Consider the following 22,093-nt stretch of genomic DNA (forward strand, 5'->3'; position numbering starts at 1 on the left):
CATGTTCTGGCAGCTGTACATGTTGTATATATGAGAAGAAGAGCTGTACTGTTCTTTTATCATCAAACATTTAAATATCACATTCATGTTTTGCAACAGGGCGTGATCGGTGAGCTGAGGGTGATGGGAGATCCCTTTGCTGCCAGCAGGCACTGTGAGGAGGATGAAGATGACTCAGACATTGTGAGTAACAACTTATCACATACATACTGGATGACTCACTACACTGAACTCACTGGACATATGGCATAAACTCGTCAGGAAAGTGTTTACAGAGGTAAAGCTTCAGTGCTGTTTTCACATAGAGTTTCCAGGTTGGTGACTAGTCAAAAGAATGCCAGTTTAAACATTGTGTAAGGTGTGGATGTTAACCTCCAAGGAAAGGTGACTCTGGGTGACAACGTTAACATTGGCCTGCAAACTAATCTGGCATCATGCACTCAAAGTTATGCATGGTGCAAAGTGCCACAAATATCAGTATAATATTATTTGATCAGAAGTTTTCCTCTAAAACTGTATTAGTAGTTTGATTTTTTTTACAAAAAGGGTGCTGTGCTCACACCACATTCAACTCTGATAAATGCAATGCTACCAGCATTAGCTATGTGTGCACAATAGTGGCTACATACTGCAGTGGTCTACACATTTACTTAGTAGACCCAAATCTTTTTGGTGTTCGATCACGAAGTCCACCTTGTGTAGAAATCTGTCAAATCAAATATACGTTGCTACCTGTTGTGAATAAAGAGGCAGACAAACGTATGCTATGTGTATGTGATAAAATTTAAACAGGCTGCACAGTTTGCATTCGCGCTTTTTGTCATTTTGCAGCTACCTTTATAGTTTGGACAGTATGGCTTAAAAAAAATTAAGCTGACGATAATTCCACTTTGTAAAAGTAATCCAATCCGATCCATGTTTAAGATCTGTAATAAAAAGTTTTAAGTAATTTTCAAGGCTTCAAATTCAGATAATTGCACATTAGAATTTTTTAAAGGATGTGCTGAATCCCAGTTAAAAAATGAAATGTCCCAGCTTTTGACCACTTGTGTCTTTTAACCACTAATATCAGGGATAATTAGCTAGCTAGCTATCTAGCTAGATAAAACTGTCTCTGGAGTAGTTTTTGGAACTGGCAAAATGGCCAGTTCCAAAAAGTTGCTACATTATGTTTATCACAGTCTCAAATCAGGGATTTTGTTCTATGATATCTTTTTTTTTTAGTTACAGCCAGCAGCATGTGTGTGCAGAAGAATGGACAGCTAATCATCGACATAGCCAAAGCTAATGATTTATTTCTGCAGTTTTGAATCAGTTAATCATGACTTTAAAGGAAATAACAACAGCCAAATCGTGGAAGAGATATCCTACAGTAACACAAGTGATGCCATTTTACTTAAAACTGATGCTTTAGTTCAGTATGCAACTTCACTTAAACCAGTAAGACCCTACCCATTAAAAATAGCCAGAAAATTCACATTTTTTGGAACTGAGATGTTTATTAACCTTATAACTACCTATTATTTTTATTATATATTTTTTGTATCACATTTGATACATCGGGTGTTTTTGGCAACTTTTTGTTAACAACAATGTTAATTTTATTCAAAAAAAGTTTTGTCCATAACATTTTGAAATTATGGCAAGTATTAATCATGTATCAAATATGATACAAAGGGCATCATAGGGTTAAAATCACCAGTAAATCTGTAAGGGCTGTAAGTCTGAGAGCAGCCTTTGCACCGCTGACCCTGACCACCCAGACACAAACACAGGTGCCTCGCCGCAGCCCACCAGCAGCCTTAACTGTTATTTAGTAAAACATTCACAGCTGTTCTGCTCACCCAGACCACCAAAACCATGTCTTTACTGACAGAATAAAGTTTGTGACTTTACTGCTTGTTGTCATCAAATCTTTTAGATGTTGTTTGGATTAGATGAGGGAAATCACAGGTTTCCCATTTCAGGATGTGCCTTTTATCTCCAATGGCAACCTAACAGCTGTTTCCATGTTTTGTCAACACATCAAATACGCTGATATATCAAGAAAGGTTGAATGTAATGGGAGTTTATTGTATGAAAGCTTCTTACTCTAAATTAGTATAGCAAATATGTATGCCTTTGACTTACTGGTGTTAATGCAGACATAAATTCTGTGTAACATGGAACCTAGCCAAGAAGGTAACACGAATACTAGATTTACGACAATAAACACAACACGGTCGAGCAAAAGAGGCCACATACGCTGTGACTGAGAGCGCAGGAAGGAAAGAGCTTCTGGTCTTAAACTATATATGCACACATATTTTATTAAAACTCTCCCACAGATCAGAACATTTCTTTGCACACAGTTAAAAAGGACATTTTCAGGTTTATAATGGTCAGAGCACTGAATAAAACCAAGAGCGTGGTCTTGTTAACAATAAAATGAAGTGTAAAAATGTATGATGGGTCTCCTCAGGCTTCAGGGGAAGGAAGCGGTTATGTGGAAACCAGACCCCCAAGACCAGGCACGGAAAAACACACATGGACGGTATGCAACATCTTTTGTGTATTCTCAAGTTTCTTTAGTTCCTATGAAGGTTTATCTTTGTCACTTTGCATTCTGCTTGATCGACTGCACTGCTATTTTGCTTGTTCCTCTCGATGCACTGTTGTAAACATGCTAATGAGTTTGCTTTAAAGTTGTGGATCAAACGTGCACAAGAATGCATTAATACATCATAAGGATTCAAGCCGGTGATCAAGTAAGACACGGAGTGTGTGCAGCAGACTGTGCTTCTGTAAACTCAGTGTTAAATATACCACTGATGTCTCAGATTACTTGATATAAGTGAGTGACCACTCATCCCCCCGTGGGAGATTAAAAACTGCTGAGTTGATGTCTGGAACACGAGCTGCTTCTGTCGTATACATTTAGGGACAAAGAGCTTTTACAAAGCAAATTTTAGGAGAGCGTCATTTAAGGCATTGCTACATGGTGGTTGACAATGACCAGGTATGCTTTCCACATATAAACTTTAACTTGCCATGCAGGTAAGTCAGCTGTTAGCAAACTAGATTTGGAAATCATCTCTTTATCACTGACGCTTTACTGATTTACTAGTGGACAGTTGTCTTGACCTTTTTTTTTTTTTCTCCCCCCAAACATTCACTCACAGCTAACCGGGTAGCTCGGCTCTTCCTGTCATGTCAGGCCGGCTAGCTTGCCACTGTTGCTTTGGTGCACATTCATTCTGGTCTTGTGGTCAGATGAACTCCAACTCTAGTGTCTTAGATGACAGCTGGCCAAGACACAAGAATCCCTGTTGTCCTCTTGAGATCTGCTGCAACACAGCAGAGCAGAACACGGGCTACAAACTGCAATCCAAGACCATGCAGCTGGGGTCCATCCATGTGATGAGAGTCCCTGTTAAGGCAGCTCATTCTATTAATCCATCATCTTATGTTTTTGGACTGGAGTGTCTTATAAATGTATTATTTAAAACTTTTTTTGAGAAAGCATGCATGTGTAACCACAAAGATCAACACACAGATCAAAGCAGCACGCCTCCTCTGGTCTGTCCAATTTAACGTGAACGGAGCTGAGGCTTCAGAACCATTAGTCTGAGGTTAGAGACAATCTACTCTAAATGATCTTGTTTTTGTTTATTGGTGCCCTAATAAAAAGCAATAATTGCTTTCTGAGCTGTTACGTTCTGTGTATGTGGAGCTATCGCTGGTTCAACTTGTAACATGGATCAAACATGGCCCACAAACATTGCTGGGTTCACTTACATGCTCATGTTGTTTTGCGCATGCATCATCTACGACTATCTTTTAGTGACTTCCATCACCTCCCTTTTTGTCACTCTATCTGTAACCTCTTTGTCTTTCTGTCTTCCTCTCTCTGGTTTCTGTCTCTCTCACTCTCATAGATTCCACAGTCACCCACTCACATCTTCCCACCCTCACAGATAGCCACGCAGGCTGAGAAGCTAGCACAGTCCTCCACCCTGCACTGCCATGCGCTGTGCTTGCACGCATGCACTCCCACTCACAATTATAGTGAAGCGTTAGAAAAACCAGATGTCAATTTGGACTAAATCTGATCCAAGTTAGAGGCCCCCGGCCTCAAGGCTTTGTTATTCTGACTGGTTTCTCAATCAAACGTGTGTACAGGAACTGACAGGGGTGGAAAGAAAGTTGGAGAGGGCAGGTACCTCCAGTCGGAAGTATCTCCATCATTACAGGCCTACATTCACTGCCTTAGTGCCTCGCAGCATTTACAAAGGGGTTTTTTTTTTCCACCTTCGCAGACTTTTACTAGCATCATATAATATACAACGCAATTTAAAAGACAACAGCTGGCATTTAATGCCCACATGTTAGTGTTTTCCATCTGATGATGATGATCTGTTCACACAAAGTATAACTTACACTCTGCACAATTGTCCAACTGGTGCAATTTAGGCAAGTCTGGGCAAGGACAAGTTAGACAGGGAGAGTTGTATAAGTGAGACTTTCCATTTTGTCATCCTGGAATTCACGGTGATAGATGGGAGAGCGAGTCAGTCATCCTTAACGCTGTCACAGCTGGGAGTGAGTATAGAAGAGTTTAATGCTTGAAACAGTTCTTCGTTAGCCAAGAGTTCGGTGGATTTTATCAATTCTAAATGTGAACAAGTGCACACTTCTCTCTAAAGTTCACGGGAGGACTTGATTCCTGGGTTTATCTCTACATGTTTCTCCCATTTCAACTATCTTAGATATGAAAGCATGCAAATAACGGTTCAATTGTTCAGCAATGAAACCGTGAACCTGTGAAAACACAATTTCATATTTAGAAGAGAGAAGACGGTGAACATTCAGACTGATACACTGAATGAACCCAAATCATGTAATTAGATTAAATGGCGAAGATAAAAATCTGCAGAGATCGCTGTTGTGAAATGACCTGTAACTCCAATGTGTTGCCTTTCTAGATAACTGCTGAAGAAATCTCCTTTTTCATCGTACCTGTAACCGTGTCTCACATTTTGTTTGCAGAGGGGTTTTTAATGAGACGTAGCATTGTTTTGGTGAATTGTTTCTATTTAGATCATTTCTTCTTCTTTTTCTTTCTAATTCTAATTCTTCAGTTACCCAAAACCCTGTTTGTTGCATTTTCTAAACACACGGGCTGTTTTCCCTTCGTCCTCAGGCCAACCACAAATATGTGCAGATTTCAAGAAGTTTCTCTGTGATTCTTTAGAGCGCAGAAAAAAAAGAGGGGAGAAAAAAGAGAGGCTAAACTGCTGTGGAGGTGGGATATGCTCGTTGCTGAGGGAGCTGCATACCTGCTCTTAGATTCAGGGGGTCGTGTGGTTCAAATCCATCAACACTATGTTCTAAATGAGCCTCCCACCCGACATCCCCCACTATGATGGATCGGTGAAGAAGTGAACAAGTATGGTATTCTCCATCACATTGATGCAATTTAGAGGAGTCAATAATGCTCCAGCCAGATTCTTGGCATAGTCAGTGCTGTGAAACGCAGTGGGAAGGAGTTTGTCCCGCAGAGGAAACTGGTTAATTATCAACAGTGGCATCACTCTGGCCCTTCAGCTCCTCTCTCTTACATTCTTCAGCCCACTCCCCGCTCAAATTCCTCAGGTGACCATCTGAGGTGTGTCACCGGTGAAGAATGAGCCAAAGAGAGGGAGTATTTGCATTATTTCCTGTTGCTTTGGGAACGTTACTGACCTCGCCTCAGCTGACCTTTAATTGTTCCTGTTGCGTCTCTAAGGCCCGCTGATTTTAGTAACACAGGATTGTCAGCAGACTGCATGCTGTCTTTTCTAGGTCCAAAGAACCTGCTCAGAACTTTTCTATTGAAGGGACAAAAACAAAGACATGAGTCTAATTACGCTTGTATGCGAGCACTTTGCCCTTGTCAATCCTTTGAATTTAATGACTGCCTGAAATGTAGAATTCATGGACAACACCAAATTCTAAGCCTTTATTGCTCACATAGCTTAATTGTGGGGTCTCTCTGCCTTCAGGTTGCTCTTTATTAACTGAAAAGTCTGCTCTTTCTGGGGTTGAGATCGGGTGACTGACTTGGCCATCCAAAATATCAGATTTCTTTGTCTTGAGAAACTCTTGGGTTGCTTTTGCAGTAAGCTTTAGATCGTTATCCGTTTGCAGTGTGAACCTCTGTTTCAGCTAAGCAGAGAGTATAGCTCTGTACACTTCACAATTCATCCTTCATAGACATATGGACCATGCCATAACACCTACCTCCAGCCTTTCTGACAGAAAATCATGGATCACGAGCTGTTTCTCTTGTTCTTCATGTTTTTCTCTTCTTATCATTATGGTAAGAGATTGTTTTCAAAGCCTAATCACTGGTAACCACGGGTTTGTCCCTGGTTGTACATTCTCTGTATTTCTATTTCTATTAGATATGTGCATTTTAGTTGGAGTTGTTTTTCTTAATTATGGAAATAATTCTGTTCTGGTCTTTCAGTCCTTTTGGTGTTACTGAACTGAAGTAGCAGATTGTTGATTTGGCCACTGCCTCCGTCTGTCTGCAATATCTCAACATATCAAACAACACCTTTAACCGCCTTGAATTAAAGCTGAACATCTGCACTTTAACTGACTTAAAATCCACTGTGGTGGTGTACAGAAGTAAAATTACACAAGTTGTATTTTTGTCTATTACACAGTCAGGTCTATGGACCTAACTGTGTAATTCGCTTGCTAATCAAACAGTGTTCGCACAACATTTTTCTATTAATACCAAACCGATAAGGCAGCAGCAACAGCATGACTGAACGCACCGTGGATTGTGTTCCTCGTCAGCAGAGGAGGTCTGCTACAGAACCCAGGCATGAGACGTCTGACAGCGATTAACACAAAAATGGCAATTACAGTCGACTTGACAACAAAAGCAGTTTGCCAGTAAATGAAGGAAAATCTGGTACTGGTTCTCTAACTTGGAAAGCACATGTTGACTCAATCATGTTTTTCAAAAGGTTTGGTGTAGAGCTGGGAAACAGTTTTGTTAGTTATTAAGAGAGCTTTGGCTGCATAGTCTGTAAAGATTAATGCAGATGAATGGCACAGCAGTACCGAAACATGACTCATTTTGGTTGCCGTTGTTTGGCATCAATGTTAACAAGGATAACTTTTTCCCAGGCTGCAGGATTATTTCCAGGGCTCTTCTGCGGAGTGGATGGAGGGAAACTGAGCCATAAAATCTAGAGCAAGATCAGTGCAGCTTCCAGCAAATGTCGCCTCCTGCCCTTTTTAAATATGCATCTCTGTCTGTCATGTTGTTATTTTTCTGCAGACGGCTCGTCCAACTTTGAGGCCCATTCCGCGCCCACCGATGACCAGGAATGATGAGACTGGTGAGTTTATGTGACACCAGACTTGGATTTATTCATTTTCAGTTCATCATTTCATGCAACCCCCGTGTTTTTACAGGTTCTTTTGAATCAGCCCCTAGCGAATGTCAGTGTCTTTAATAAATTTATTTTACTTTCAAAGATAGAAAATAAGCTCTACACTTCCACATGCTGACACAGGCTCACCTGCCGGGTATAACTAGAGGAGTTTAATGGCGCCACATGTTGCCACTGAGGTCATATTCGTTTAAAGTGCATAGCTGAACCAGTCCAGGCTCGTTAGGAACAGATTTGCTGACAAATGTCTCCATCTAGTGGTCAACAGTAATGCACTATGGAAGCTGAATTATTTCTCATTGAACAACAAAAATGTCATTTCGCGGGGTTTTTTTTTTTGCTTTCATGATGAATTTATACAAGAATGTATTCAGAACGATGTATCCTCATATACTAGCAGTATCTCACATACTGCTAGTATAAATAATAATTTAACTTCTGTATGTTAAAGACTTAATCTACACCATTAGTGGTATGTGTACTAATTAATAAAGGGGAAAGTGGAAACCATCAAAAATCACAGTATTGATAATTTTGTATGTAAAAGATGGAAAAAGCCAACCTCATGATGATTTTTTTCTTCTCTTTTTTAAGAGTCAGGAGAAATGTTATTTGAGAGAAGCACGTGCTAATCTGTTAGCTAAACTTTGATTATACACCATTAAGGATACAGTGTCAGTCGATGGACCCACGTGCTCACCATCTCATGACAGAATTTACGTCACTCTGGCCCCAGTTGATCCGACTCTGAGCTGTAGAAAGTATAATCAAGGGCTTAGACTAGCGGTCCCCAACCTTTTTTGCGCCATGGACCGGTTTATGCCCGACAATATTTTCATGGACCGGCCTTTAAGGTGTCGCGGATAAATACAACAAAATAAAACTAGTACCGCTACCGAAAAAAGAAAATTTATTCATAACACACGTGAAAAGACCCAGGAAAACCGAGTAAACGATAAAAACGATAACAAAATAACGCTGAAAACCTATAAAAACCCTGAAAACTATACATTTCACACTTGAGCCTCAACTCTTGCGGCCCGGTACCAAACGACTCACGGACCGGTACCGGGCCGAGGCCCGGGGGTTGGGGACCGCTGGCTTAGACTGTATGTGCACAGTCCAAAAACACACTTACATACTCAAAGTAGTGCAGAGTAAGAGACGAATAAAATGCGACATGTTCAGTCATCAAGCCTGAAGCACAAACTGCTTGAAAGGTCTATATCTCACAGCAAACTATATCATTTTCAAACTGCTCTAAAAGGCACAAATGGCATAAACAAAGTCTTAAGGTCCACTTTGTGACTGGAATTAACAGATATGAAACCTAGTAGACTACAAGTTGTTACAGCTGCCTGCATCTGGACACCTGCCCAGGAGTTAGTGATGTTGGCCACTTCGCCATTTTAAAGTGCTGCCCTCTTAAGCTACAGGCTTTCTGTATTGTCTGGCTTACCTTAATCACCAGTTTATCAACACTTTCCTAGTTATGCTTCATCTAATCTTAAAGTCGTTCAGTTTACTTAGCTCAGCTGTTTACTAGTACATACTGCCCTCTGATGGTGTTTTTATGTAGTGTGCTATAATACATTACTTCAATTCAGCCAAAATATGTTTGGATTACTAAGCACTCTGTGTACTCTCACTGTAGTACTGCCCAAGCCTAACTATCGTTGCATTTTCAGGTAGGCTGCAGATCATCTCCAAGCATTATGTTGCTAATGGCTCTGGTTTGCACCCACGCTTGATGATGACAAAACAGTAACAAAACTTTTGACACAGGAGAAAAAAAAACTGTTTACTATTAGAGCTTAATGAACAAAATGTTTGGCTTGTGTCCCAAAACTACTTTGTAGCTGACTCGAGGAATTCTGGAAACGTCATTTACACTGTATTTTTATATTGTGTTCAGCAAGGGACTCCCAGTACGTTTCACTTTCTGTGGAGTCCAGCCCCTTCCTTCGTGGGCCACAAGGTGGGTTGAGGGGAGTTTTAAAAACACAGACAAAGCATCCAAATCCTGCATCTCTTCTGCTGTCTGTCGAGATGCTCTGCTTATGGCATGTGTAGCTATCAAGCACGACTTCACATGGATTAAACATGCAAACAGGTACAGGAGTGCATGCATATACGTAAATGCTTCTGAATTCATTAACGGTGGTGAAATGTTAAAGTTTGGGCATTGATGGCTGTAATGCCCTGAAAAACTACATTCACAGAGAAATTTAGAAGAACTAAGAGTGAATGAGCAAGGAAGTGGAAAAAGTTAATATTTAAGAAATATTAAATTTCTTAAACAAATTAGAGAACTGAAGACGCGTGCAGGAATAGTTTCCTGTTGGCTTGGGCTGCTGATGCTGTTTCTTGTGGCATTATTTTATTCCAGCTATTTTTTTTTTCTTAAACCTGGAATACTAAAGATGTTCTTGCAGTGGGCATCATTTTGCTGTGCTTCATGTTCAAACTGAGAACAGTTGGAGGTCAAACCCGGTCACACGTGAATATCATCATGGTATCTGTGCATGTGGGTGTGACCACCGTTAAACCTTTGCGTGGCTGAAAATTATGGCTGTGCACACACACAGATTCATGCGCCATCAGGCAAAAAGTAATTTTCTTTTACCCCTTCCTCTTCTTTTGGGAGCAGGAAATATCCTGTTTATTGTTTGGGATGTGGGATACAGTCGTTACTCATTTTTGAGAGGTTTTCATGAGGATATTAACGACTCTCCCCTCTGCTGTTGTTTTTCTCGGGCCAGTCGAGGCTAAAGGACAAAAGGGCGACAAAGGGGACAGAGGAGAGAAGGGAGAGAGGGGTCCAGCTGGGCCGAAGGGAGAAGCAGGCTCTGGCTCCAGCTCAAGGAGTGGATCCCGTGGAGACAAGGTTTGGACTCAAAGACACGTTTCAGCCTTTATGGTGGATTAAAATAAATGTAGTTACCTGGTGATGCTTGAAACAGTTTCTTATTTAAGGCTTCCTGAAGGATGCATGTTTGGACAGCACAACCGTTTGTCTGTAGAATAGTGAGTTTTGGCTTAAAATTGTTATTTTTATATTGGGTTATGAAGTTATGTCAGCTTTGTTAGTTGTAATAATGTTTGTCCACGTTTTAAGGGCTCAAATTAAATGAAAACGCTTTCACGGCCTCACTCTATGTGCTATATCATTAAACGATCGTTGATGAATGAAGCATACATTAGTGTATCCTTTCCTTATCTTAACATAAGTTGTTACTAAGAGCCACACTTCAAGAGCCTTACCATTGGTTGGAAAAGATAAGAGTAGCAGTGAAGAAGATGTGGTAAAAATACCCTGAAGGAACACTAGAGGGTGCAGCAAATTTCTAATGGAATATCAACACATTACTGACAGTCTTGTATTTTGTTGATTGGCCTATTTGTGCTACTGGCAAACTAATGTACTTTATCACATTGGGGGGTGCTAGATGTTGTTGATATGCTGAAAATAATTAATTTAGCACATTGCTCTGTGTTTGCAAGGGAACATAATATATAATATAATTAAACATTTGTGGCTATAAATAGAATGACAGGATGCTTTTATAAGGTGCTGTTGGATAAAATGGGCTGTTTTTAGCATCTAAGTGGTTGCCAAGCATCATGGTGATATAATAATGTCCAACATAGATGAGAACCTTCAGGGGCTTCAGAGATGGACGTGTGTCCCAAGTTTGGTTGCTTAACTTCTGATAGTCTAGAAAGTTTTTTTAGGCAAAGAAACAAACACTCTGACAGACAGCTTCATGCGTCATAGTTTTTATTTTATTCTGAAAGAAAACTACATTTGTGTTCTTATTTCGTAATTGTGAAAGTCAAAATGCACAATGATCACGGAAAACGAGAAAATCAAAATGAATCTATACTGACCTCATTATCTTCTGCCATGACACACATGCATAAAGTGAGGTGATCTAAATTTATGCACAGGCAAAATTGTGAAACTGACATGCAACAAGTGAAATATGATCATGTGTAGCATTTTTTTAAGTGAATGTGGTTTTGATTCTGGATTTGATTTCTATTGATGCCACCTCAGCCACAGTATGAGACACTGGGGATGTGCTTCATGCCTGCTATTTTTTCAGGTCTAAATAGAGAAATTGTTTCATCATTGACTTTACTGTCTCTTCTATTTTCAGGGAGAATCTGGGACAAAGGGAGAAAAGGTAAGTAAGAGATTTCCCTCTGGCTCACTTGTAGCTCTATGATTTTGGTCGCTGAATAACACAAATGTAATAAACTACTAAAATTAAATGGGTGTGCCTGCTCTTCATGGTTCCTTGGGTGAACAACTCTGCTTCAAACCTCTTAACGTGCATCAGATTTCCAGTGATGCATTTGGGCTCTTAAGTAGCTAACATTTAGCTGTTAAATGTTAGCCACACTCCAAAAATAGTGCCTTACAAATCCAGTTTAACTGTTTGTATCGTTTCTCTAGTTGTTATCACTGAGAAGAATGTTACAGATGCACTTTAGAAAGACAAACAGTGAGAATATTACATTTCAACGTTTTTCCTGCAACAATGCTTTCCATTTCTAGGGCAGCGCAGGCTTTGGATATAAAGGTGTAAAGGGCGAGCCAGGCCCACCTGGACCCCCGGGGCCCCCTGGTTCTCCAGGACCTGCACCCGGGTATACAGTCGGCAGTGACGGCTCAGTTGTTTCGAGAGTTCCCGGGCCCAGAGGACCACCCGGAGCACCAGGACCCCAGGGAACTCCAGGAGCTGATGGAGAGCCAGTTAGTGGACTGAAAATTATTTGCTTACTAGAAAACACCAAACACAACAAATGTGCTGTTACTGTTGAACCAACGTTACTGTATCTGTCACGGTTTGCATGTTTACATATATTATTCTGATTGTTTTCACATAGTGCTGAGAGAGTGCAAAGCACCGAAACTTGAGAAAACACAAACTGATAAAATACAAGAAAACTAAGGAAGCTAATTAATCTGACAACACATCAGTTTGCTTGAATGTCAGTAGTTCCTGTTGTGAGATACTTCTACATCCTACTCACAGGGCCCTGAATTTAAAATCTGTGGCCAACCTGATTTATTTACATACTAGTCTGACTTCTAACTCATGTCATTCTTTATTCATCCTGCAGGGTGATCCTGGTGAGGATGGAAAAACTGTAAGTTGTTTTTAATAATGTATGACTTTAAATACAGAATAGGCATCTCACAACATCTCAACTGCCCTAACATGATGATTTTCTCAATACAGGGTGCTCAAGGACCTCCAGGCTTCCCTGGAACCCCAGGAGACCCTGGAGCCAAAGGAGAGAAGGTAAGATACACTGACAGGGTAACAGGAAAGGAAAAAAAACAGAAGCTGTAAAAAGAATCATTTAATGTGCACATGTGCTGAGCAGACCTACCTTGTCTTAACAAATGTTGTACCTACAGGGAGACCGTGGAGAAGGTCATGCAGGCCCGAGGGGGCCTCCAGGTCCTCCAGGACCCCCAGGACCAGGATTCAGATCTGTGAGTTTCAGCTGATTTTAGTACTTAATGATTGTTTTTAAGAGATTATCCTAATTTCAAATATATTTCAGACCTTTGAGGATATGGAGGCCTCAGGATTCCCTGATCTGGAATCTATTCGGGTGAGAAAAAAAACATTACTTCTTTAATTATCCAGGGTTTTGTTTATATATGTTTATATTGAGGTGAAAGTCTAAATGTAATGAATGTTTTTGTTTTGTTTTTAAATGCAGGGTCTACCTGGGCTACCAGGTCCACCAGGCCCCCCCGGACCACCTGGTCTTCCCGGCGCCTCTACAGCTGAAACAGCATCGAGTTCTGCAGCATTTGGACCACCAGGAAAAGATGGAGCACCTGGTAAACCTGTAAGTGTCAGGCTCACAACATGACTAATTAATACATATATCAACACTCAAACTCTCTGAAGTAACTTCTCAGTCTAACCAAATATCAATAATCAGCTAAGAATGTCTATCTGATCCTAATCTTTTGGCCTCTAGGGCTTGCCTGGCATACCAGGTACTGATGGCAAACCAGGAGCTCCTGGTCCCAATGGGGAGAAGGTAAAGACTATGAAGATAACGGTTTCTTCTCTAAGAACTAAATAAATCTGATCTAAAATGACATTTCGTCTAATGTGTAATAAACGCTAGTTTATTAAAGTGTGCAGTAGCTGCTGGGGTTCAGATATCAAGAGCAAAAATTAAAATCCAGAGAGAACTGCAATAAAAAACGTTTTCAAGCTATGCTAACTAGCTTTGACCTTCCAAGTGTTGGATAGAAAGGAATGTGTGGATCTCCGGGCTTTCTAGTTTCCCCTCCGGACTGGACAACTGGTAGTCCTAAATTTTCCATAGATGTAAATGCGAGTGTGAATCCTGAAAGACACTGGAAGCCTCTACAGGAAGTCTCCGAGAAATTTCAGTGATTTGGTGGTGTGACAGGTAAGCTAAGTGTTGGCGATCCAAAGTACTTGGTACTGGATTAAACGAATCTAAATTCCAAAAAAGATTCATCTAAGCTGAGTACCACTGGGAGCAAAGGATACTGTGACACATGACACAAACGCTACTCATTTCAACCAGAAATATTAGGGGTGGGAAATACAGTAGCAAGAGTTTTCTATGCAACTATATCCTTAAATGTCTACTGGCTACCAACTATAAGCTACTAAGCGAATGCTGATGAGTAAATTGCTCAGTCTTTGGACAGGCATTAGACACAACATGTCCACAGCCGCTTTTAGATTTTCTGAAAGTAAGAAAATTGTTCATAGTTCTTATTTCAAGTTTCTATTCAACTTTAAATGGTGTTGATAAGTGTTGTCACTGTGTTTCCTAAAATAGGGTGATGCTGGCGAGCTGGGTCTTCCAGGAGCAATTGGAGAAAAGGTGTGAATTGATGACCTGTTTTTTTTTCTCTCTCCTTTCCTTTTTAAAGATTTTATCTCAAAGTTAGTGTCATAAAGTGCTCTTGATGTAACTTGTTTTAGTAATTAAAAATTGTTTAGACAATCCTGAGAAGAAGGTAAGTACATTTCAAAGTTTATGGCACACTTTTGGGATCTCCAACTATGTAGAGGCACCCACAGGATAACCAGTATGTCATGTAATACTTCTAAAACTTTTCCTATCCCTTTCTCTTCCTCAGCCAAGTTCCTACTTTTCTTTTCTCACCAATCTGCTGCCTCACTATTTATCCTCCTCCTCCTCTCCTAAGCCTTCCCATCTGCAGGTAACTGGGCTCCAGCGTGTCAGTCATCAAAGAGGATTTGTGTCTTCTAACAATATGCAAATGTCTGTCAAATACTGTCAGTTGCAGACTTGACTTTAAGTCTAATCTGAGAATTGGATGTGTTTTATTTCACATATTCTGACATCTAAATTTAGTCCCAGGACAGTGAGCATGGGTTTTGTGCAAAACAGTGTGTGCTTTGAAAACTCCTTCCAAGTACTCTGATGGCTGCATGTTTAGTTTTGGATGATACATGATGCCAATTAATTAAAAACACATTGTAGCTTTATTTATTCAATTCAGTTTTATATATATATATACAGTGCCAAATCACAAAAACAGTCACCTCAAGACACTTGTGAGGCGACTGTTGTTTATTATGCAGTCTACTAAGTATTAAATCTCTTATTTGCTTTGATTAATTTATTTAATTTTTGCCCTACAGGGTGCTCAAGGAGAACGTGGTTTACCAGGAACTCAAGGAGAGCCAGGATTAGCTGGTCTGCCTGGACCCAGGGGACCAGTTGGATCTCCTGGACCTCCCGGGCCTCCTGGACCAAGTTATCGAGTTGGATTTGTAAGTTATCATGATAAGGTACATTTTACTTGTATAGCACTGAATCCTAGCAACCATTACCTCAAGGTGCATTACATTCTAACAAGTTCCTATATCTTATTAGAATGTTGCTTTGTAGCTGATTTTGTCTTATTTTAAGTGTAATGAGATATTTCTACTAGAAATAAGACAAATATACTTGGCAAGATTTTGAGTTTTTGCAGTGCACTACAATAATACAGAGGAAACCCCAGCAATCAGACAACCCGCTATGAGCAAGCAGTTGGCAACAGTGGAAGGGAAAACTCCCTTTTAAGGGAAGAAACCTCAGGCAGATACGGGTTCAGGGAGGGGCAACCTCCACACTGAGGCATGACCTGATCTTTGAAGAGGTAGAGGAGGTGGGCAAGCAGAGGGAGGTCTGGTTTCTCTGCTTAGACTGCTGCGCCCATCATTCCAACCGGGATAAGCTGCAGAAAATGGATGAATGGTTGGGTGAAAGTAGACATATTTAGTTACGTATATATAGTGATTGGCTTATAAGTTAAAATATTTACTGGAAATGTTTCAATCAGTTTCCAGAGTTTTCCCCTCCCACGATCCAAAATGTGACAGACTAGTGACATGCTAGCTTTACTATGTTCCTTTTGCAAAAAACATTTAATCTCCAAAAATGCAATTTAAAATATTTCATTTGAAGGATGACATGGAGGGCTCTGCTGGTGGTTTCAATGGACGTCCTGGCATCGGAGGACCAGATGGAATACAGGTACACGTGTTCTTATCGACTTTGGAAGATAATTTTATATAAGGCTTAAATTCAGAGTAAAAATTTGAATAAGCAATAGTACTTGCTTAACCCTTTATAATACATGGAAATGTTCATTCACCGAACTGAGCACGTGTATACACCCTTATATAGGTTGTGCTGTTCTACAGTATGGTACTTGATGGGCTGGCTTCCATAAAAGAGACAAGCAGGAAGCATTTTAAAGCAAAATCCAGGCAACTTTGAAGGAACAATAACAAGGAAGTTTAGAATTAGTGAAAACAAAATATATTACCATAGAAACTGAAAATATAACAAAGTAAGTTAAAATAACATTATGTTGCAGCCCTTTTTTCATTCATAAATCAAAACAAATTACAAATATTGACTGACTAAATCATTTTAACGGTACTTGGATTAAAAACGAGGCGATCGTGGCTCAAGAGTTGGCAGTTCGTCTTGTAATCGGAAGGTTGCTGGTTCGAGCCCCGCTCGGACAGTCTCGGTCGTTGTGTCCTTGGGCAAGACACTTCACCCATTGCCTACTGGTGGTGGTCAGAGGGCCCGGTGGTGCCAGTGTACGGCAGCCTCGCCTCTGCCAGTGCGCCCCAGGGCAGCTGTGGCTACAATGTAGCTTGCCATTACCAGTGTGTGAATGTGTGTGTGAATGGGTGGATGACTGAATGTAGTGTAAAGTGCTTTGGGGTCCATAGGGACTAAGTAAAGCACTATACAAATACAGGCCATTTACCAAACAAACAAATTTACATATTCCTGTATATGAAGCCTAAAAAGCCCTTAAAATGGGGTAAACCTTGTATTCGATCACTGTGTAGTCATGGCAACATCCAATATACTGTTGACCACTACTGTCCTATAGTGAGTTTATGATAAGGTACTTTTTCTTTTTTTTCTTTTTAGAAATAACAAGTATGGCTTGGTAAATGCTTTTGGTGCATTCGTGAATAACTGACCTACCACCACTTGTGTTAGTTTTAAATGACCAAGTCATGTGATCCAATATGGTATCACCAAATTTCTAGAAATCCAACCCTAACAATACCTATTGAACTATATATAATGCAAGGGTTTCATCAACTTACCACAGTTAGTTCTGATATTATAACCATAAATTTTGGCGTAGGTAAGGATGAAAAACTCAATTTTCCAAATTCTGACATGGTTCTGGGCCATTGCTGATAGGTCAGATACACTAATGTCACTAGCTGTCACATAACCCGATCTTTCCTGATTGGCTAGAAGAAACTCAACCTTACAGTGAGTTATGGGATGGCCAGTTTTGATGTCCATTTAAATGATCAAATATGGTTCCATCAAGGGTTTATCAAGAGTCTATTAAGCCATCTGATTAAAAGGTTTCTGACCAACATGATCTCTCGCTTGCAGATTTCTGTAAGAATGTTTTTAGAACTGTTCAAACAATTTTTACGAGGAAACTGCAAATACATGATGAAGGATGAAGAAGCTATACATGAACTACCAAATAACCCAAACAAATATGTGCTTTCAGGGTCCTCCTGGATTACCTGGACTTCCAGTAAGTAAATTATAATTTATGTTGAGGTGGAAAGCTTGGAGTATGATCACAAATAACAACAACATGTCCTTAAATGTAATTAGTTGTTGACCAACATCCATCCAGCCAACAGTCGACACTGATTATCATTGTCCTTTGCATTAGGTTTTGCCCTCCTGCTTGCAAAACATAGTCCTACGCTGAGTTTGAAACATCAAATCTAGCTTGATGTGTTCCACATTAAGTCAAGGAAGCAAGATTTAGAAGTTCAAGTTCCTGCTCTGTTTCCTGTTTGCTGCCATTTTCTTCTTCTTCGTTTATAATTTTGTTTGCCACCAACTCAAATTGAGTGTTCTTCTGCAGGGTAACCCCGGCTTGCCCGGCAGACCAGGTGAGAAGGGTGATGGAGGTCCTGCTGGAAGAGATGGGCAACCAGGCCTGGATGGCTTCCCTGGACCTCCGGTAAAAAACCCCCAACAAAAACAACTTAATAAATAAAGATTAAATTAAATCTCTGAATTAGACAGATTAGTTGAAGAATATTTACATATGATATAATTTCTCCAAGTTTTTATCTTTATCTTTGGAATAGAATTTTTCATGTTGGCATTCATGGACAACTTGTATATTAAAACTGATATATGAAAGAAAAAAAACAAAACAACGTTTGTTGTTTGAACGTTTCATGTAATTAGGTTAGTCTGCAGACCGGTCATTTGACATACAGGTTTCTCTGTTGCTAAAGTATCTCACTCTTTGAATTTTACAGGGATCAAAGGGTGACAGAGGAGACAAAGGACAGATGGTGAATATCATTTGTAATTATGATTGCACTTGTTTTACTACAAAGCACTCATTACTAAGATATAACACGAATGATATCTCCTACCACAGTAGCCTTCCTTAACCTTCTGTCATGTTGATTATGTGATAAGCTTTCACTACTGGATGCTAATAAATTTTTTTTCCTCTTTCTTTCTGGTTTTAGGGTGAACCAGGTCGAGATGGAACTGGACTACCTGGTCCACCAGGTCCACCTGGACCACCAGGACAAATCGTCTACCAGACATCAGGCAATGTAAGTAACAAGAGATGAGCACTGCTGTTTGAGTCTGTATGAAGCTAAAATCCAAACCTGATGGTAATGTCTGCCTTTTCCACAGTTTGATGAAGTCGTTGGCAGAGCTGGCCCTCAGGTATGTTTGAACTCTGAAGGTGTTTTTGGACTAAAGACAAAGAGGAGTTTCACTTCATGTTACTTGCACAGATTCAAGCATGCTTGTGGTCCATGTCACAACCCAGAAATGTTACAATTGGTATTAACACTAACATTTTTTTATACAATTTACCAGGACGTCCTACAATTTTGTTTCCTAATGTTGAATCATGCAGCTTTGGTTACCCTCAAAGGGTACCAGTAAGTTATTCCTTCATTTCTAATCATCAGGCGAATCCACAATCTGTGGGAGAATCTCAGCCGATGGCCTTTGAAAAGAAAAAAAACCCCAAAAACAATTTCAACCAACTAATGCTTATTCGCCTTTATGCATACTGCATGAAATATGCATAGGCTCTGTAATCACACAGTGGAAAAACCTGGACTTACACAATATTGCACAATAATACCAATATCAACATGTTACAAAACAGCTCTAACACTGGTATCACGGTGAGCATGGACCTGTAGATCCATACCAGCCTCGATATTTGCTGATACTGGCAAATAAGGGCCAAAGCCCATTTTGAAGTTGATGTTGGCAGCAGGGTCCCACTGGAAAAGTAAGTCGTACTCAAAAGAAACATCCAGGGGAATATTTTACAACTTCTTCTGCCATATTTTTAAATGTTTGCATTTGTGACTATAAGGAATAGTTCCCTTATAAAATGGGCTGTCAACTGAAACATGACAAACAGCTTCTACCAAGATTTATACCGCACAGCAGAGTATACAATTATGGTGTTCAAAAGAAACCTCACTGCTCATTACAAATTTACAGTGTTGTAACAACTGTGGAAAAGTGACAGCCAAGAAACAAACACTGGTTTTCATTCACCTACACCAAGCAAAAGCAGCACTTAACTTCACAACCTGCATTTTTAGCCTTAATTTGTGTTAGCCATAAACTGTGTGTGGATTTGCTCATAGTTACTGGTAAACAAATGTTTGGCTGGTATTAAGGAAAATGAATAAAACTGATCTAATCAAGTTAAACAGAGGTGTGTGGTTTTGTTTTCCTCTACAGGGTGGGCCTGGTTTACCTGGTCGAGCTGGATTTCCTGTGAGTTTGCCTCTGTTACATAATTGTGTTTTCTTGCATAACTATATGCACAATATTAAAAATGTAATATGTAATTACATGAATGTGGGACATCAGATGATATCATTTTATTCTTTTGAAACAATACTGTAATGCTGTATTAGTCAGGGATTACTTTGAGATAAACACGTTTGGAGCGCTAGCTTGTATGTAAATCAGGAGGATAGGGTGTGTAGGCAGGTGACGTACCAATATCTGTATTTATTAATTTAGCCATCAACAAATGATTCTTTATACGAATGTCAATGATAAGGCCCATTATATAGGCTTATTTGCTTCATGGTAACAAAATGTTGGGTGCTGTCAAATCTAACTCATCTAATGTCTTCATGTATTTTATTGTATTTTTTTAATATATTGCAGGGTCCAATGGGGCCAAAAGGTGACCGAGGAGATCCTGGTCCTCCAGGCTATGGTGAGAAGGTAAAGTCTACATTATATGTTAGACTCTTAATTTGGCTGCTCTGATCATTTCTGTCATTGAGTATTTGTTGTCTTGGTGCTCTGTGTTCAGGGTGAAAAAGGGGAGCCAGGCTTGGTTATTGGCCCTGATGGAAATTTTCTGAATTTGGCACAGCTAGCTGGTCCAAAGGTGAGTCTCAGTGAATTTGACTATCTGGATTTCTATCTATTATGCATTAATGTACTCATGGTCTTTGGTGTATTTTGTGATGATCATTTTGTTCTTGAAACTAATCATCCCCCCAAACCATGCATGCAGGGAGACAGAGGACTTCCAGGACCTGTTGGGCCCCCTGTAAGGTTTTCCATTTCTAAGACTTTTTTTGGTTAATGTACTGAAACTGTTTCAATTACCTTATTCAATCACCAGTCAATTGACAGCGCGTTTAATTATATAATTTATATGTGCAGGGACCATATGGGCCTCCTGGACTGAAAGGTGAAATTGGAATGCCTGGAAGACCTGTAAGTGCTTCTTTCTTATTGTTTTACTAAATACTGACCATAGTGAAGTGTATTCTATACCATTTTTTACTTTTGACCTTAGTGTGGTTTTTATCTTTTTGTTTCTATTGTCCAAGTTCAACAAAAGACAAATCAATAACTTTCTCCCTTCAGGGTCGTCCTGGGATAAATGGATATAAGGGTGAGAAAGGAGAGCCAGGGGTTGGATCTGGCTTTGGCTACCCTGTAAGTATTAATACTATTATCAATACCTTAGCTTGGGAGGCTTAGCAGCAAAGATGGTTTGATGACATTGGCTTACTTTACATCCCTCAAGCCTGTATTTTACAGGCATTGTGTGACTTCCCTGCTCCCATGTTAAAGGTCACTTTAAAACACAACTGGCAATCACACAGAACTCTTGACACTGAGTGTAAATACAGAGTCACTTTCAACTTAAAAGGTTAATTTTAGCACATTATAAAAGTTTTTTTTAACCCCAACAAATATGTAAGTCTTTTTTCCCCCTTTTCTATTTTTTTGGTTTTAGCTTTCATAACTAAACATATACTGAGCATCATTAATTTGTTAGCTCTGTTTTTTAATCTTTTAATGAAACTAAATTCAACAATGACACCTTAGGTTCTAAATACTGCATTCAAGTGAACTTTCATTTAGCTAAGCATTACTAAAGCAACTTGTGATTCATTAAAAAAGAGCTGCACTTCTTTCCTCACACAAAACAACCTACTCTACTCTTCTTTTGTTTTTAAATGCCAAATGTTATGTTGCCAAACACATTTCTCCAAGAGTGGCCACATTTAATCCCAGCCAAAGCTTTACAGTCAGTTATATTAAACTCACAAAATTATTGAGTCCTCCAAAAATATTGAATATCTTTGTTTTCATTAGGGAGTGCCTGGCCCTCCAGGACCACCTGGGCCACCAGGACCCCCTAGCCCAGCCAGTCCTTTAGACCGTTTCAATGTGAGTACACAGCTTCCCAAAAATCTGGTCATGTCTCATCTTCCCTACCGATTATTTTCCTCTGTTGTTGTTGTTGATTGTTTCCCTTCTGTTAACAGCGCTATGATGAAAGGAATTATCCAGGTATGTCATCTTCACTTGTTTTATTGTTTTAGTGTGTAAAAATAAATACATTACAAAAATATATGGTCAGATTAAATTAATCAAAAAGAAGGATCACAGTAGAGAGGTTCAGTAAATATGGGAGGGGAAAGGAGGAAGGATTTTTAAAGGGTTCAAAGTGTCTGCAGAGATAAACAGTGCAATCTATGAATTTAATTTCAGTTCTGCTCCTTCAGCCT

The 22,093-nt window shown here is 39.7% G+C and overlaps 1 protein-coding gene across 6 annotated transcripts in view; it reads left to right on the forward strand.

Annotated features, from left to right (window-relative positions):
- The window catches only part of col18a1a (collagen type XVIII alpha 1 chain a), a 75,874-nt gene that overhangs the window by 47,111 nt on the left and 6,670 nt on the right, over positions 1 to 22,093 (forward strand). For all 6 annotated transcript variants that reach the window (XM_080903868.1, XM_080903869.1, XM_080903866.1 and 3 more), the window contains 28 exons: positions 100 to 183; positions 2,462 to 2,533; positions 7,319 to 7,379; positions 10,196 to 10,320; positions 11,597 to 11,623; positions 11,998 to 12,195; positions 12,567 to 12,593; positions 12,686 to 12,748; positions 12,868 to 12,945; positions 13,017 to 13,067; positions 13,179 to 13,310; positions 13,446 to 13,508; positions 14,292 to 14,336; positions 15,125 to 15,256; positions 15,936 to 16,004; positions 17,536 to 17,562; positions 17,905 to 18,003; positions 18,311 to 18,346; positions 18,530 to 18,619; positions 18,705 to 18,737; positions 19,785 to 19,820; positions 20,223 to 20,282; positions 20,374 to 20,451; positions 20,581 to 20,616; positions 20,733 to 20,786; positions 20,940 to 21,011; positions 21,678 to 21,752; positions 21,851 to 21,875. In XM_080903868.1, coding sequence (XP_080759994.1) covers positions 100 to 183; positions 2,462 to 2,533; positions 7,319 to 7,379; positions 10,196 to 10,320; positions 11,597 to 11,623; positions 11,998 to 12,195; positions 12,567 to 12,593; positions 12,686 to 12,748; positions 12,868 to 12,945; positions 13,017 to 13,067; positions 13,179 to 13,310; positions 13,446 to 13,508; positions 14,292 to 14,336; positions 15,125 to 15,256; positions 15,936 to 16,004; positions 17,536 to 17,562; positions 17,905 to 18,003; positions 18,311 to 18,346; positions 18,530 to 18,619; positions 18,705 to 18,737; positions 19,785 to 19,820; positions 20,223 to 20,282; positions 20,374 to 20,451; positions 20,581 to 20,616; positions 20,733 to 20,786; positions 20,940 to 21,011; positions 21,678 to 21,752; positions 21,851 to 21,875 — 1,948 coding nt within the window. The remainder of the gene's footprint in view (positions 1 to 99; positions 184 to 2,461; positions 2,534 to 7,318; positions 7,380 to 10,195; positions 10,321 to 11,596; positions 11,624 to 11,997; positions 12,196 to 12,566; positions 12,594 to 12,685; positions 12,749 to 12,867; positions 12,946 to 13,016; positions 13,068 to 13,178; positions 13,311 to 13,445; positions 13,509 to 14,291; positions 14,337 to 15,124; positions 15,257 to 15,935; positions 16,005 to 17,535; positions 17,563 to 17,904; positions 18,004 to 18,310; positions 18,347 to 18,529; positions 18,620 to 18,704; positions 18,738 to 19,784; positions 19,821 to 20,222; positions 20,283 to 20,373; positions 20,452 to 20,580; positions 20,617 to 20,732; positions 20,787 to 20,939; positions 21,012 to 21,677; positions 21,753 to 21,850; positions 21,876 to 22,093) is intronic.

The sequence above is a fragment of the Rhamphochromis sp. 'chilingali' genome, assembly GCF_963969265.1.
Source record: "Rhamphochromis sp. 'chilingali' genome assembly, chromosome: 14".
Taxonomy (NCBI): Eukaryota; Metazoa; Chordata; class Actinopteri; order Cichliformes; family Cichlidae; genus Rhamphochromis; species Rhamphochromis sp. 'chilingali'.